Here is an 18640-nt window from a genome sequence, read left to right as displayed (position 1 = left end):
CAACTGCGTGAAACACACAATAGTATAAACCTTCAACTGCGTGAAACACACAGTAGTATAAAACTTCAACTGCGTGAAACACACAGTAGTATGAAACTTCAACTGCGTGAAATACACAGCAGTATGAAAATTCGGCTGCGTGAAACACACAAACTTCACGCATGCGTGGAGTGTATGGAGTGTACGGGAGTGATTCACGCAATGGTGCGAATAGTCACGGCCAAATCAAATACCCTCATTATTGCGACAAATAAAAGGAACTTCAATTCGAGAGAAGTTCGATTGGTCCCAATTGAGTGTATCTCAAGAAGAGATAACTGGTATTTACTATGAAATCATGTTTATTTGAAAATTACCAACCAAATGGTAGTTGGTTGAAATTAAATTCTCTGGATAAAATTATTTTTTTCTGTCAGTGAAGGAAACTCTTCATGATCTTCATTTCATTAAAAAATTAACAATAGAGGAATAAAGATTAAAGCCCCGGTTTGTTGAACCTCTGATTTCATACAACCGACAATTTAAAGTTAACTTGAAAAATAAGTTCAATTCAGCCACTCGTGAATCAGAGCAATCTCTTCAAAAACATAAATTACGTTACATTACTTTTACGAAAAGAACAGGCTTTAACGTTTGAAAAAACCTGAAGAGTTTGTGACACAAAGTACTCTGTGGAAGTCAGTGAGAGCCTGAGATGACGGGAGTAAAAATATGCGACTCTGCATTATTTCCTACCAATTAAAAAGTTTCAAAGAGCGTCTGGGTTAAACTCAACGTGGAAACGATGTTTGTGTTTTCGGATGCGGTGGGGATAACTGAGTAAAATAAAATTCCGAGATAAAAGCACACCTGATATATTAGTTTTATCCAGCTCAGGTAATATATGATGTTTTATGTGGTATAGAGAGGGCTTTTTTGAATGGCTGGCGGGAGCGAGGCATTGGAGGCGACAACATCTGGCCATTGAAATGAAATACCGCTTGAGTAGTTTGAACGAGATCGTGTGTCATATCCTGCCTGTGTCTACTGGCATCATTTTTATGCCTTCATCCCCGTTGGAGAAGAAAAGGTACTAAAAGCTTGCTGGCACCAGTGATACCTCCGCTCGCAGTAAATCTCCTCCATCTTCATCTGTCTACCCATATCTATTCTTTTTTTCCTCGCTAAACCCAACATTCATCCATCGAACGCGTCGACAATTTCCGAATGTTTTTTTTTCGGTTTTTATCGAGTCGGTGGAACACTGGGCTGGCGTGTAACTAGCAGAAATTCGGTTGGTAACATATGGGGACGTGAAATTCCGAAAATTCCGGTCTTGTTATTTTTTAAATATCAAATTCACCGTTTTGATGAATGATTTTTTTCAAACCGTAAACCCCACATTCGTCCATCGATTTTTTCTGGTTTCCAGCGAATCGGGGAAATATATAGAAATCCTGTCGGAAAAATTTGTGGATTTGAAATTCCCAAAATTTCATTCTTGTCAATTTTTTAATATCGAATTCACCTATTGAAAGTGAAATTTTCACTTTTTTTTTCATTTTCAAGGGGTTTTTCAGAGTTTGAAAATGAGCCCTGATTTGTCCAAATCCCATCATTTAATCTGGAGATATCGGTAATTTAATAAGATTCATTTTATTCATCGTATTCAATAAAACGTATTCAATCGTGTCTAGTTCAAAGTCCACTGAGTAAAATTCTCCAATTTTCTTTTCATTATCAAGATATTTCCTCAAGCTTCAAAATGAGCCTCGACTCTTTGAAATGGTATCATTACTTCAGGAGATATGGACGATTCAAAAAGTATCATTTTACCTCATCTTCCAGAAAATGTCAATGGGATTTCTCTTTCATAAGAGACGACTCTCCCATGGATTTTATGAGTTCCATGAACCCCCACCACAAAAGGATTAAGAGGGAATAAAGGAGGGTATAGAGTGATGAGAGAATAGAGTGAGTTAGCCGGAAAGACGAGGGAAGATAAAGACAGGAGCGGAAATAGTAAATTCGACGGAGCGTATATTGTGGGCAATCCGCTGGTGGCCACCAAGACCCTGTGAAGCGCAGCTTAATTCCCCAGCCACCTGGAAAACTCGCTGGTAACGTGCCAGCCCGATAGTTTTGGCTCCCATTATTTTGGATATACTTTTATGCACAACAATGCCCTATTTCAATTCTTATTTCCATGAGGGAACAGTCGTTCGCAGGTTCCCTTAATTACTTCGGTGATTTTTTCCCACTTTTTTGAAACGAGGAAGGGAATAATGGAGAGGCGAGGAGCTTGCCTACTGGATTTTTTAATTTATCTGCATTGGATTGCTTGAGTGGCATTAGGATGTGAGCACATAACACGGGGCACACGAGCCAGTCCTGTCAGTCGCAAAGCTTTCCAATTTGGCCTTCTGTTCAACCAGCATCAGAGATCCAGGGTGATTCTCATACAGCCCCCTAGTGAATACATTTTCTCGGTCAATGGAAATACAAATAGACATGGAGTTTTATCGGTGAAAATGCACGGGAGAGGTTTTATAATTTTTGGTGTTCACTTCGTGTTTTTACAGCGAGAGAAATGACATATTCTAATGAAATAAGAATATTTCTTTGGATTTTTTCTATTCATGTCAGCAAAGCTTTTGATTAATTACATGAAATTACAACAAAGTGATTCATTTAGTTTGAATGCATTCATTTATTCATTCAGTAAACCACTCAATGCATTCAATAAACCATTTCTCTGGTTGTAGCGAGAAACAAAATGAAAATATTTCTGAAATTAATTGAGAACTTGATCGCCTGTTTGTTGAGAATAATAATGTTAATTTTGAACGATTTCGCTGCGTCCCTAGAAGTTGAGGGCATCGAATCGTTAAATTGTATAGTCCCCGGATGATTTTGAATCGTCAATTTATATATACACAAACCCCCCTGAACTTCCATTTCCACTCATTCTGAGTGGATTCCCCTCGACTTTCCAAGCCACGAGGTAGTGCAATGCGAAAAGGTGTAGAGGGAAACTGGTGAATCTGGAAAATCGAGTTATCGCTCTCATTCCCCGACTCTCGAGTCTAGGGCATGCGAATGCCTGTGTCAACTAACCACTCCAGCCTTTTTACCATCCTTTGACCGGATTTCTTTTATCTCCAGTAAGGAAATTGATTGCATATTCAATTTCTCAGGGAGTCTGTTTACCGATTACGTCTCATCATTTTCATTTTTCTCAGGTGTTCCTCCCTTCACGTGCTCCCTTCTACATTTTCATTCGTTTTATTGAATTTTTCAGAGATGATAAAATGTGACAGAAAACAATTTTCACTCACCCTCGAGCGTTCCCGTGTAGATGTGAGACGAATCGAATGAAATTGGACGGCCACTCGATGTCTCAAAGATGGCATTTTCGTGGTACAAAGTCGTATCCTGAACGAGGCGCATCCTATAAGTTCTGGAATTAGATTAAATCATGAGTTCAAAGCTTGGAGATGCCACAAAGGATTCGCGGAATGTTGGTGATGAATATTTCCCCAAAAGTACATTGAGATATTCGGGACCGATATCTGGTACACGCTTGGAAAAACTTGAAATTCCATGGACAGTCGACTAGTAATTTTCAGGAGAGTGACGTTAAGAATATCCAAGTATCTATTTACGGTTCGGTACAGACTACAATATAGATCACTGAAAAAAATGCCTGAATTGAGTATTTCAATTCGAAGATGATTCTTTTGTACCAGCCCGGGCTGTAGCAAGCCCTCTTAAGGGGTATCGGAACCGACCACAACAAGACGTTTACCAAAAACAAGTTTTCTTGGATTCTATGCAATGAGAATCAATGAAACTTTTGCCTGTATTGAAAGTAGCGGAACGCATCGCTCTCTTCTCATACTTTTATTTACGCAAAAAAAAATTGCAAATTATTTAACGACAAGGACCAGGGCAAGGCCGACGCCATTTTATTTGTGTAATGTAAGGGTCAGGCACTAAGTGTCAGAATGTAAGGGTCAAAAAATGGAGATTAAAAAATGAGGGTCAGAATATTAGGGTCAAAACATCAGGGCCAGAATATAAAAGTAAAAAAGTGGGTGTCAGGCAATGAGGGTCTAAATATAAGTCATATATTATGCTTGATCACCGTTTTTAGCCCTTATATGACCCTCATTACCTGACACCCACTTTTTTTACTTTTATATTCTGGCGCTAGTTTTTTTATCCTAATATTCTGATCCTCTTTTTTCAACTCTAACATCCTGACCCTCATTCCTTCACATTCCTTCATGAATCTTCCCCCAAAAGTAAACTTTCTAATTTTTTCCGATTTTTAAACGTTTTCTAACGGTTCAATACCGAGATTCAAATTCAGATTTGCAATGTTTAAATAATATAATCATTGTAAAATGTCAGGAAATTTAGCGTCAAATGGGGCTTAAATGAAAGCTCTGAAAATCAGAAACGCATTTCACTGGGGAAAAAATAAACAAAGTACTTGGAAATCCTTAAATACGATTTAGCAACATCAAGATGAGAATTCCTCAACTTATTTGAAATTCCAATAAAAATATGAATGTTCCGCGCAAATTACGCTTAATCTAATTAATTTCTGTTGATTTTCATTGAATAACTGATCGAAAATTTACAGATCTCGTTGACTTTTCCATAAAATTCTCAATTTGCAATGACGAAATCCCCCGAAATTTTTGTTGAACTAAAATGTAATGGTAATTTACAAAAAGCGTACAGAAATTTCAGCCAAAAATTTTCAACATTCTATCTACTATATATCACTTTCTCACGATTACCCCTTTCGAATACAGAAATCTTTCCCGTGCCATTACCGAACGTCATACCGTGATGAATGATTACCCGCTAAATGGGAAACTACAGTTAATACCGTGGCTGACGTTGTAGTGCGGCCACTTAACGTCAAAATGCAAATTGACTGAAACCGTTGGGGCGGTTGTCATAATGCTCCAGCGACTCATCACACCACTTATCAGTCATTACCGCTATTAGTTACCTAGTAGTGAATGACAGCCATTGTTGTCTACTCGACCATTGATAATTGCCAGAATATTTCATGGAGATGAATGGGTGATTAGAGGCTGATGGTGGGGGAGAGAATACCGTCAATTTGACCCTCAGGACTTGACCCACACGGAGAGAAATGTTCAGTAAAAATTACGGAACTCACAATTCGCTCACCGATTACGGAATTGACTCAGAAAATTGAAGTGACGGTATCGTAATTTTTCACAGGAGATTCAGATAAAAATTACGGAACGCTCTGGAAAAATTCCGTACCAGTTCCGTAAAATTTCCTAATTTTAAATTAATTTTAAATCTTTTCCGTAATTCCGAAGCGAATTACGGAAAAGATACGTAATTTTTATTGAATATTTCTCTCCGTGCATGCACTCAAAGAAATCAAACTTCAACGTGATTTTTAGCTGGGTTTTTATTCACATGAAATCGACAGCTTTTTTTTTTAATAAAAAATTGTTTTCTCAGTCCCAATAAACAAATAAACACGTTAATATTAGTTATAACTAGGAGCCTACGCCCCCTGCTCGCTCCGCTCGCCAATCCCTACATGACTTCCGTGATCTTTATTCTGACCCTTAACATGACCCTCATGGCCCTTCATTTCTAACCCTTAATTTTTGAGTCCTAATTTTGAGCGCCAAATTTTCGTCACCAAAAATCGGTTTGGATTTTTGCAATATAAAGAGATATGTGACCCGTATTTTGACCCCGGTGACCCTTAGTTTCTGGCCCTGGGTATTCTGAATCGATGTCCCTTATTTGGACCCTTACTCTGACCCTTGTCACCCTTAATATGATCCTTGTGACACTTATTTAGACCCATAATCTGACCCTTGTTACCCTTATTGAGGCCCTTAGTCTAACCTTACTCTTGCGACCCTTATTCTGACCCTTGTGGCCCTTATTCTGTCCCTCATGAGCCTTTTTCTGACCTCATAACCCTTATTCTGATTCTCATGACCCTTATTTTACCCTCGTAGCCCTTGTGACCGTTAATTTCGAACTCTTAATTTCAAGTACCAAATTTTCATCGCCAGAAGTCGATTTCAATTTTTATAATATAGAGATTTAAATAATTATTTAGACGACGAAGAGACCGCACTTACCAACATTTTCATTGGAATAAACCCATGAGTTTATTAATTTAAAAAAATGTTGTTGAAATCATAATCAATAGAAAATTTTGAAATAATGTTAAATTATTTCATTGACATTTGTCATTTCTCAGTTCAATTCAATGCAATAATACCTGTCAAATGCTGTTACATTCAACCAAAGCGTCTCTCCCTTTCCGCGTAGATCCCGTCGCACTCGTGTCCGATGTCTCCTCAACATCTCCGTGTCATAATGAACAGCTGTGTAATGTCTTATGTACGATCCCTCGCGTATACCTGCGTAATTATTCATCCCTGATTAGCAACTCTTCACCAGAACAAAAGGCATTCATCAATTCATCATCTGATATACTATCATCATTATATCCTTACTCCTTTCGGGTATCAGGATCTGGGGCTCAAGTGGCAAGCCCACAACAAACCATTGCCACATCAGGAATACTCCCAATCTCCTCAGTTCCACTCCCATTATCCTAACAGCATGAAAAGTTCAATTCCAACTTCAATCTTCCACTTTAACTTTCCACCTCCATCTGTCTTTATTCCCTCTTAGTTTCTACTCTGAAACTTTGTATCACCAACGATCAATCAATTCTAGTTGTTCTCGATGTATATCTCTGGCTTTTGAGCTTTGAAAAATATTTATGAGAATTTTATCTCAATTGTGGAGAGAATATTCTCCCATTCTCAGGGTAAATAAGATGTTTTTGTGTGCATGTGGTGCATGCGAGGGGCGAACTGCAGTCGTTGAGGACCTTGTAATATTTTCAGACTCTCCTGAGACGCTCACTTCTTCCGGTGGATGTATACAGGCGTGGGTGGGTGAGATCTGCGAAATATTCTGTGAAAATACTAGTTGTTGTGCTAACGAAATATATTTATTGGAGATATTGTCAATAAACGTTCGTTGAGGAGACGAAATGTTTTCATGTTCGTGAGAAGAGGTCGAGGGATTTTTACTGAAGAAAATTTCGCATTTATTGTTTTTTATATTTCGGCGTTTTCAGTTTTGTGAGGAGAGCTCGAGGCATTTTTATTCAAGAAATTTTCGCATTTATTGTTTTTTTTTATGTCGGGGGATAGTTGAGAAGGAGATTTCTATTTTAATCGATTGCATTTTCATTCATATTTAACAACATCAACATGCAGAGTTGTAGGGGCGCGATAAAACGATATAATTATTTATTAGGAAAGTTCGCTTGTCCTCCCACACTGCGAGAAATGTCAATGGTAATTTAAACTACAAGGAAATTGTCAACAAAATAATAGTTACGGTAACAATAAATATTGTAGATTTAACTATTACATTAAAGTGAAAATTACATGATAATGTTGATGACACTATTTGACATAGTAAATCGAACGATGAATCCTAGTTTAATCTACAAAGTTTATTGTTACTCTAAATATAATTTCTTTGACAATTCCCTTGTAGTTAAAATTACCTTTGAAATTTTTCTCGGTGCAATTACTCATTAATATCCACAGTATGATGACAGGAATTTAATATTCTACTATACTCAGGGTAGATAAGATGTTTTTGTGTGCATGTGGTGCATGCGAGAGGTGAACTGAAGCCGTTGAAGACTTTGTAAAATAAGAGTTTTCATTTTCGTGAGAAGAGCCCGAGGGATTTTTATTGAAGAAAATTTCGCATTTATTGGGTTTAATATTTCGGCGTTTTCACTTTCGTGAGAAGAGGTCGAAGGATTTTTATTTAAGGAAATTTCGGATTTATAATTTTTTTATATTTCGGCGGATGGTTGAGGAGGAGATTTCAATTTTAATCGATCGCATTTTTACTCACATTTAACAACATTGCCCCGGTGGCTTGGCGCAGTGGGTAAGTTCGTTGCCTCGCATGAGAAAGGTTCCGAGTTCAAATCCCGGACGGGTGGAATGGTCCGATCTGACCATTTAAAGTCTTGATCATCATGGCCGCATGCCCTAACCGGGTCGAAGCGATGTAAAATAACGATAAAAAAAATTTAACATCAACATGCAGAGTTGCCGGGGCACGATAAAACGATATAGCTATTTAGTAGTAAAATGATGTTTTTGTGTGCATGTGGTACATGCGAGGGGTGAACTGAAGTCGTTGAGGACTGAATATTTCCAGACTCTCCTGAGACGTTCACTTCTTCCGTTGGATGTACACAGGTGTGTGAATGAGATCTGCGAAATTTTCTGTGAAAATACTAGTTGTTGTGCTAACGAAATACATTTATTGGAGATATTTCCAATGAACATTCATTGGAGAGACGAAAGAGCTTTCATTCTCGTGAGAAGAGCCCGAGGGTTTTGTATTGAAGAAAATTTCACATTTATTGTTTTTTATATTTTGGCGTTTTCATTTTCGCGAGAAGAGCCCGAGGGATTTTTATTGAAGAAAATGTCGGATTTATTGTTTTTTAGATTTCGGCGTCTTCATCTTCGCGAGAAGAACCAGAGCGATTGTTATTGAAAAAAATTTCGCATTTATCGTTTTTTCTATTTCGGCGTTTTCATTTTCGCGAGAAGAACTCCAGGCATTTTTATTGAAGAAAATTTACGATTTGTTGTTTTTTATATTTTGGCGGATAGTTGAGAAGATTTCAATTTCAATCGATGGTATTTTGGCTCATATTTAACGACATCCTCATGCAGAATTGTAGGGGCACGATAAAACGATATTGTTATTGTAATGAGAATTCATTGGACAAATCCGCTTGTCCTCCCAATTGCCCATTAATACCTACGATAGGATGACAATGATATTTCCATTTGAAATATCAGAATTGTGCCCGCACGGGTTACAGCGATATAGAAGAATAAATCATTAAAAAATTGGGCATTAAATGTTTAACCCGATGACAAAATAGAACCAATTCAATTCTACAGTAATATTGATGAATTTCAAGTACTTAATTACACTAATCTCATTCACAAATTCATAATCATCAACACAAATACGGATTTTCATCAGCGAAAATCAATTTTTGTCTCAAACAAAATAACGAAATATCGAATTACTATTTTTTTCACTAAAAATTACACTGAATCATTCGAGATAAAAACACTGTTAGAAATTTCTTCAAATTTCAGTCGCAGTTTCATCTAAATTCTCAATGTTCTGAGTTTGAACTTAATTTCAAGTGAAAATGTTCATTAAAGTTCTAATTCATCTTGAATATTCAAGAAAGTTCGGTGTTTCATGTTAAGCGATCACTGATATTTCAATGAAAGCTTGAATTTTCAATAGACTGAGAATTCAGAAAAGTTTTGCCTGAAATTTCCCAACTTTTTACCATTTCTAGTGCCGCATGGATTTGAAAATCGGGAATTACTTGAATATTCGAGAAATTAACTGATCACTCAGTCTGATTTTGATCTGATTCTGATTAGAATTAACTGATTTCACTGATTCGTCAGTGAAAAAATAGAACCAAATACGGAAATTTCATGGAACTTTGTCGTTAAAATTTTTCATATTTTTAACTTGAAATTTCAAGAGTAATTTTCTGCTAACAGTGAATGAATATTTTCATCATCACGTGGGATCACTATCACATGAGAAATATTACTTTTTACCCTCGGTAATGTTCGAATTGAATGGAATGCCCACTCACCAATGTCGCCTGCACTCATCCGCAAAATCAAAACATCCTCTTCTCATCAGCCTCCACTCCTCGGATAAAAAAACACACCGAAGGCCTGATTACAATAACCAGATTACAATAACAAGAGAAACATTGAGCACGTGGTATAAACAAACATGACTGATGTTTATCAACCATCGGATGAGGAGCGCAAATGGCAAGGGGTTATAGGAGGGAGCACACACCCAGCCTGGTGGAGCGCGCCCGGCGCACTGCCACTGACCCGGTGGTAGTAGAATCTACCCCGCTGTAGTCAGCCATCCCTTCGCGATCAACTACAGACGAGGGGCTGAATGTGTGCACGGAGGAGAGAGACTAGTGTGCGAGTGAGCGGCGAAGGGGTGGGACTGGCGAATGCGAGTCGCAAGTATTGCGACTCGTCGTCGGATGATACCCGAAGTGCAGGGGCTATTCCATCCGGCAATGCGCACGGCAAACAAAATATTGTTAAGAATGGGTACATTTAAGGGGATACGCCGGGAAAAATTCAGTCTTCACACTGATAGACTGATTCATTAATTCCAAACAAAATTCGTTGACTATTAATGAATGGCACACGGAGAGAAAAATTCAATAAAAATTAGCAGAAAAAACGTAAACATTACGTTTCGAAACGTAATTCGCGGGCGAAGTAAAATTCAATAAAGAGTGTGAGTCGGAATTGAAATTGTACGAATCGCCACGTAAATTATATACGATTTGTTCCGTAAAAATTAACCAGCCGTCTGATGACTCACCACTGTGGGGACAAGTTGTTCCTTCACTACTCCTTGTCCTCCCACTCCAAAATCATATCTCTAAACGCAAAAACAAAATTATTTCTCCGAAATGGGCTGTTAAAAAAATCCGAAAAAAATTGTGAGATAGTTTTTTCAGTGTCCCAATCATAGATAAATTCGAGATCAATTTCAGCCGTTGGCTCATTGGCATGGAATACATCATGTATACCCGAAACTATCCGATGGATGCTCCTGAATCAGATCCCAGACAACTATGGAATTTCCACAACGAACATTCCATCTCGAGTTTATGCAGGCCAGATAGCTGTAGACCCTTCGGGATTAATTACACACGTCAATGCCAAAGTAAGTTGCAAACTTCTCTCTCCTGGCATGTATAAAGTTACTCGTGGAAGCCAAAAAAAAAAAACTGAGAACCTCCAGAACGGGTATTTTCCGTATAAAAAATAATGAAATTCAACGTCATGCCCAGACGTACCGAGCATCAGGGAATAAATACCCTGGCGAACCCCTGGCGACTGAGTATATCTGCTGGTGCTGCTGCCGAGTGCCAAACAGTTCCTCCGCTTTCCACCTCGAACCCTCTCTCGACCGTTACTTTTGTTCTTTACGTTCCCAGCGGGTGGTTTTCAGTTTCTCCCTCAAGCGTCTTCCAATGAAAAGAGTTATGAAAAAAAAACAGGGAATGGAAAAACACAATAGAAAATGCGGAATTGTGAAAAACCATCTCGGGAGAATACAGCGTGAAGTTTAAAAAATATTATTTGAATCGTTAACGACTGGCGGCTTTGGTTCCCACGAGGTGCGGACTATTGACGGGGGACACAAATAAATTCACGTTTTTCTGCATGTAGACGGAGAACGATTCAACATTTTCACGATTAAAAATAATAATTATTGACAGTTAAAGTGGGAAACTGAATAATGGAAGAATTAGTCATTCGGAAAGGGAAATAATTATCTTGATTCAGTGATGAGATTATAACTGCTTCTCATCGAAGGAAATTTCATAATTATGCATTCCATGGATATATGCGCATTCCGCGCATATATGCGAAGTGGGGACGAAATACTGAGCTTAATGTTGATGTAAAGGCTTTTGCTCTGAATAGTGTACCGAGAGGTAGTATTCGTCAAACTCTCATCTTCCATTCTTCTTTTCATTGTTTTCGTCGTAAACATTCCATTTTAGTGGAAATAAAAATATAATTTGATGACAATTTCCGAAAATTGTACCGGAAATGTGGGTCAAAATTTTTAAGTGTTTATTTGAATTTGCAATAATGGACTTGGGGTTAATTGCTGACAAATTATTTCAAAATTGTAAAGATTGTCAACTGTAAAAAAACGAAAAAAATCAGTCTTTCGAAAACTGAAATAATTATCTTCCTCTGATCATGGGGATAATAATTGTTATTCATCCAGTCGTGAAATTCACAGTTTCCATTATTTTTTTTTCTCTCATTAAATTGTGAATTTTCAGTGAAATTGTCACTTCATGAAAATAAAAAACAGTGTGCCGGAAATGTAGGTCACAAATTTCGAAGTATTTATTTCAACGTGTAATCATAGATTTGGGATTGAGCGACTGCACTGCCGTCAGATTAATTCAAAATAATAACTGTCAATTAAAACGAGAAACTGGAAAAACCGAAAAAATCATTATTTCGAAAACGGAAATAATTACCTTCATTTTATGATGGGAATAATAATTGCTATTCATCAAATAAAATTTCGTAATTGCGCCCTCGATACATATATACTGTTCGCACCGAAACACTGAGCTTAATTGTCATGCAAACGCTGTTGCTCTGAATAATCTACCCAAGCGATGGTATTCATCAAACTCTCGTGGAACGAGAAACTTCTCATTTTTTTTCTCCCCTATTTGTTTTCACATAAAGCACTCATTTATCTCACTCCATGAAACATGAGACTCCTGTTGATTATTCCATCTATGCAGAATACTTTGTTAGTAAATGATGAAGCATATTACTCGGTTTGCCGCACCCCAAGTTTCGTTTCAGTGAAGTAGCATGCGATGGTACAATGGAAACAACGCGATTCACGGTGGAGGGTGGAACAAGTGTAGGTGGCTTTAGTTAACGGACAGACACTCAGAAACTAAAATGCTGTAGTATCTTCCCTCGCCCCCCCCCCCTTTCCCCTACCCCCTTGTGACTCGGTGAACAACACGAGGGCCTCGGTGTAAAAGCCTCGCACACCCCATGGCAATTGGAAACTTTGTCCCATCGTCGGAGAATGTTTGTTGCACTTTGAGCGCACGATGTCGTTTCTAGGCTCTCGAGGATTATTAATTAGGGGTAATTCGCATGACGGCGGTGAGACTGGGTTTGAAAAAATGGATATTATTTTGTTTAGTAATTTCACTGTTAATTATCAACTAGCGAACGGGCGCTTCGCGCCAGTCGCTATATTGTATCATATATTACGAGAACGATCGCGCGCTTGAGCGCGCGTGTTAAAGACAAATCGTGAGACGAAAACCGAAAGCCGAACGAAGTCGAGCACGTGCGGGCGGATCCGAATGTTCGACCAATGAAATTCGGGGAATGAGCGTTACGCTATAGCTTACGGTGTATGTTCTTTTTAGAATAGGATACTTTTGAGAGTTCTGAATAGTCGGTCGCTTAAATAGTTGGAATCAACGTTCACCCGGCTACAAAATTCGATTTTGGCGGAGGTCGACTCGCCCCTAGAAAAACGGAAAATCTGACCCTTTGAAAATCTCAAAAAAAAACTTTTTCAGTTTTCACTTTTTCCACATACTTTTGAGAGTTCTGAATAGTCGGTCGCTTAAATAGTTGGAATCAACGTTCACCCGGCTAAAAAATTCGATTTTGACGGAAGTCAACTCGCCCCTGGAAAAACGGAAAATCTGACCCTTTGAAAATCTCAAAAAAAAACTTTTTCAGTTTTCACTTTTTCCACATACTTTTGATAGTTCTGAATAGCCCGTGGCTTACATAGTTATAATCAACGTTCACCCGGCTACAAAATTCGATTTTGGCAGAGGTCGACTCGCCCCTAGAAAAACGGAAGATCTGACCCTTTGAAAATTTCAAAAAAAAAACTTTTTCAGTTTTCGCTTTTTCCACATACTTTTGAGAGTTCTGAATAGCCCGTCGCTTAAATAGTTGGAATCAACGTTCACCCGGCTAAAAAATTCGATTTTGGCGAAAAATCCAAGATCCGACACTTTGGCCTCCGGTGAAAAAAATTTTTTTTCCACTTTTCACTTCTTCCACATACTTTTGATAGTTCTGAATAGCCCGTCGCTTAAATAGTTGGAATCAACGTTCACCCGGCTAAAAAATTCGATTTTGGCGAAAAATCCAAGATCTGACACTTTGACCCTTGTGACCCTTGGACCGACTTTCCCCCCGGAAAAATCCAAGATCCGACACTTTGGCCTCCGGTGAAAAAAATTTTTTTTCCACTTTTCACTTCTTCCACATACTTTTGATAGTTCTGAATAGCCCGTGGCTTACATAGTTGTAATCAACGTTCACCCGGCTACAAAATTCGATTTTGGCAGAGGTCGACTCGCCCCTAGAAAAACGGAAAATCTGACCCTTTGAAAATTTCCAAAAAAAAACTTTTTCAGTTTTCGCTTTTTCCACATACTTTTGAGAGTTCTGAATAGCCCGTCGCTTAAATAGTTGGAATCAACGTTCACCTGGCTAAAAAATTCGATTTTGGCGAAAGTCGACTTTCCCCCTGGAAAAACGGAAAATCTGTCCCTTTGAAAATCTGAAAAAAAACTTTTCCTGCTTACACTTTTTCCACATACTTTTGAGAGTTCTGAATAGCCCGTCGCTTAAATAGTTGGAATCAACGTTCGCCTGGCTAAAAATTTCTGAGCAAATAAAAAATATCCAGTTCACTGCTAAATCAATTGACAACGCAGACGAAAAACATAATTCCCAAAGCCAATTCCATCGGACGACCTACCCCGAACTGATCCGGACTTTGCTATCACTTGAACCGCTCCAGCAATGGTCAACAATCCCATAAAAACTCCTGACCAACTCCCCCATAAATAACGGAAAATACAGCTCCATCCATTCCTCCCTCAATTTTTAATTCACCCCCTCCCTCGTGCCCCTGCGCCGTTATTTGATACAAAAGTGCGCCAGTTTCATAAAGCATTAATTGAGTTTACGATTTATAGTTGTGGGCTGGAGTATCCAAGTGGAATAGGAATTGTACCCGTTATTCCTACATCAGAATTTATATCTTGGGTTTTGGGGGTAAGAGGGTTGAGAACGCGAGTGTGGTAACCGATGGTGAAAGATACGAGAGTGGTTTTTTCCCCCCTTGGAATCACGTTGAGGCTGGTATAGATCGAGGGGCGGATATTGTTATCCAAATCGGCTGAACCGGCTGGTGATTGTGGTGTGAGTGGCGTCAGCCTGGGCCGATATTTTATATCGTTTAGGGACACATGCTCTGGCACCGGGATCTCAGGGAGACTCTCGAATATGCAGGTCTCCAAGGTGATACCGGCTTTGTACACATCCGCTTGTATTTATTCCAGAATATCACAGGATAAATATCGAAACGCCGCGCTTGCAAACATTCGAGGGGACATCCAAAGGAATAAAGGAGCTTAGAAAGGGGAAATTAAATGCAACTCATTACTGGGAGTTGGTTTTGAAGGGTTTACTTCTGTGCAATATGTTTGGAGGAATTCTGGATAGTTTGGAGTCATTATATTTGTACAAGGCTGGTGAACGGGTTGAATGGACATAAAATGTTCAGAGAAGAGTTGAAATTTCGTGGGCGGTTTAGTAGAAATTTTCAGGAGATCGATATTCAATTAAATTTAGGGGAATAAATGATGAAATTTGGAGTAATTGAAAAATTCACGCATATGTTTACCTGAAATTTAAAGTTTCTATTGTTGCTTTCATAAAATTGTGAATTTTCAATGACTAAATTCCCCGACTTCTCAGTGGAATTGTAAATTGATAAAAAAAATTTTACACATTCGCTTGCATTTAGTTCAGAATATCACAGGATGAATATCGAAACGCCGTCTTTACAAACATTCGAGGGGACGGCGTAAAGGAGCTTGTTCCATGCTTCATGTATATGTTGACCTATAAAGTAGAAATGAAAAGCAATTTATTCCTGGAAGTTGGTTTTGAAGGGCTCACTTCGGCGCAATATGTTTGGGGAATAATTTACAGCGGGTTGGACGTTAATTCTAGATATTTTGGAGTCATTATAGTTGTACAAGTCTGGTGAATAGTAATTACGCTGGTGAATGGGTTGAATGGACGTAAAAAGTTCAGAGAAGAGTTGGAATTTTGTGGGCCGTTTAGTAGAAATTTTCAGGAGGTCGATATTAAAATTATGAAATTTGAAGTAATTTAACATTTCAAATTTATATTGAAGCGCCACATTTTCTATGTAAAACACAGGGCTAGAGGTTTGAGATAGTTACCGAAATAATGCGGAGATTTGACGAGTAGTTGACACCCTCTGGCGACATAGGACCCAAGAAAGGGACCCAAGGCCCCTTATCGTTCACATCGACGGGGTCAGGGGGAAAAGAAACATCCGGGCTTTGACCTGTGCAGTGTCAACACCTCCACACCGATCTCACTTTAAATTTATATCGAAACAGTATTGGTCGCGTAGACAAACCATTTGTATTTATTCAGAGCTAAATTAAACGTCATTGTTAAATTCATTCGGTGCTACCTTTATTTTAATTTCTACTACAAAATTTACGTGAAATTTAAAGTTTCCATTGTTTTTGTTTCATAAAATTGTGTATTTTCAATTATGAAATTCCTTAAATTCTCAGTGGAGTGGAGATTGTAAGTTGGGAACAATTTTCAAAAAATTGTGATACCGGCTTTTTTCACTTCTATTTGTATTTATTTCGAAAAATCTGAGGATCAATATCGAAACGCCGTGTTTATAAACATTCGGGGGACGTCTTAAAGGAGCTTGTGACGTGTTTCATGTATATGTTGACCTATAAAGTGAAAATAAAATGCAATTCATTCCTGGAAGTTGGTTTTGAAGGGTTTACTTCTGTGCAATATGTGTGGGGAATAATTTATAGCGGCGCGGACGTTCATCCGGAATATTTTGGAGTAATTATAGGTGTACAAGTCTGGCGAATAGTAATTACTCTCGTGAACAGGTTGAATGGACATCAAATGTCCATTTGGATCATTATTCGTGCATTTATTTATTTATTCATTCGTGTATTTAAAAACAGGATTCAGGATCGAGTGCCTGCAGCTGACGTCGTATTACTCGATCAATTTCGATGAAATTAATTCATTAAAAAAAAACTGGGTGAAAACGTAAGGGTCAGATTGTCTGGATATCACATCATGGGCCATAAAATGTCCATTTGGATCATTATTCATTCACTTATTTATTTATTCATCCATCTATTTAAAAGCACGATTCGGGATCGAGTGACTGCAACTGACGTTGAATTCCTTGAACCATGGTATTCAAAGATATCCCCGGAATTCGGATTGTCAAACAATACAAAATTTGTGAAAATTTTCGAATACATCAAAATAACGATTACTGTCATCGCCTTCACCTTCGAACTCGGTCAAAGGGACATCCAAGCAAATTTTTTAAACCATCATTCAATCAATTCAGGACTTTTTTTAGTTATCGTGGAACAACCGATTAAAAAAAATCAAAAATTGAAAAAAAAATTGATGAATTTAATTTTAATTAACGGCGATCGATAGGGCTCAACAATACCTGCATTTGAAAAAAAAAGATTCAATTCCATCCATTCCTTAGCGAACAATTCAAGAAAAAGTTTATCACACACATACGTGCGAACACAGTCTAAAAATTGCATTTTCGAACTTTTTGGATCATAATGGATCGATATAACACAAAAAATGCAAAACTTAAATTTGAACGATTACAATGCTTCCACTCGGAAGCAAAAAAACTGAAAACGTAAGGGTCAAATTGTCTGGGTAGCACATCAAGGGCCAAAAACTCTAGAAAAGATCCTCCAATCATCGAAACAAACAAACAAACTGCGAATTTAGACCCAAACGCATAAATTTGAATTTAGTCATTGGTGGAATAATGGCACTGTGCCTGCAAAATCCAACAGACAGAATTGCCGTACCCCGCCCTCGCTCCCTCCCCCGAAAATCAAATTCCAGTATATCTATGGTAGACTGGATGAAATTAATTGCAGCAATTAAGCACGATTTATTGATGACGTACGAGCACTCCACTCTAAACATATATGTATGAGTTTTGAAACACGTCAGGTGGTTGCTATTCAGTCATAAATTGACGATGGGTGATTTATTACCGAGCCAACGTGACTGGTCTTGACAAGCGTTTCACATAATGCACTGCAGATATCGAGTTTATTGACAGATTTTTACTCCGCTATATGTTTATTCGTGGGGGAGTAGGAAATAAATAAAAATGTGGGGCAATTGGTTGAGTGGAAGTTACAGGCGATTTCATACCGCTTGTTGTTATTTTTATCCCCCATAATGAAGAAATATTCCACGTAAATTCTGATGAAGCGCCCGGGAAATTTTACTCTCTTGACTAAGCTTTTTCCGGATTAATTAAAATTCATTTTTTTTTTTAATGAAAAATCGATGATATTTGAATAGCTAATAATAACTCAGCTCTTGTACCTCGTGTGGGGCCTGAAAAAATAACACTGGCGTTCCCTGAAATTTTTTTCTAATTATGAATATTAATACTTCCTACAAAAAAATTGCCTCTCCATTTTATTTTCAACGATAAAATCGTTACATTGTATATAACCACTGAAATTGAAAGCGATTGGATTAAATTTGGCCTATAAAGAGGATATTGATTGGGTGGATGGTGGAACGAACATTCTCGTGGGTTTAAAACCGACATTGCAAATGTGCCAGTGCACTTTTCCTGTCAAAAAGTCATACTTCCTTCTATTCCCCTGGGAATATCAACATTTAACGTCGATCATCACTGACATTCGGTCAATCATATTGAAAAGGTTGATTCTCCGCGGATGACGATCGTTTCATTAAGCTGAGAATACTCTTTTTGTTTGAAGTAATGAAACGAAAATAGT

At 38.0% G+C, this 18640-nt stretch overlaps 1 protein-coding gene across 2 annotated transcripts in view; it reads right to left on the bottom strand.

Annotated features, from left to right (window-relative positions):
• LOC107040618 (disintegrin and metalloproteinase domain-containing protein 10) overlaps positions 1-9977 on the bottom strand; it is a 21936-nt gene extending 11959 nt beyond the window's left edge. For both annotated transcript variants that reach the window (XM_015260760.1, XM_015260761.1), the window contains exons 1-4: positions 9758-9977; positions 6522-6978; positions 6284-6425; positions 3318-3439 (exon numbers count right to left, since the gene is read on the bottom strand). In XM_015260760.1, the coding sequence (XP_015116246.1) occupies positions 3318-3439; positions 6284-6425; positions 6522-6618 (361 nt within the window). In that variant the 5' untranslated portion in view covers positions 6619-6978; positions 9758-9977. The remainder of the gene's footprint in view (positions 1-3317; positions 3440-6283; positions 6426-6521; positions 6979-9757) is intronic.
• Between the last annotated feature and the right edge of the window lie 8663 nt (positions 9978-18640).

Source organism: Diachasma alloeum, unplaced genomic scaffold, assembly GCF_001412515.2.
Source record: "Diachasma alloeum isolate Michigan unplaced genomic scaffold, Dall2.0 Dall_scaffold_00339, whole genome shotgun sequence".
Lineage (NCBI taxonomy): Eukaryota > Metazoa > Arthropoda > Insecta > Hymenoptera > Braconidae > Diachasma > Diachasma alloeum.
The sequence above is the reverse complement of the archived record's forward strand: the minus strand, read 5'-3'. Positions and strand labels throughout refer to the sequence as shown.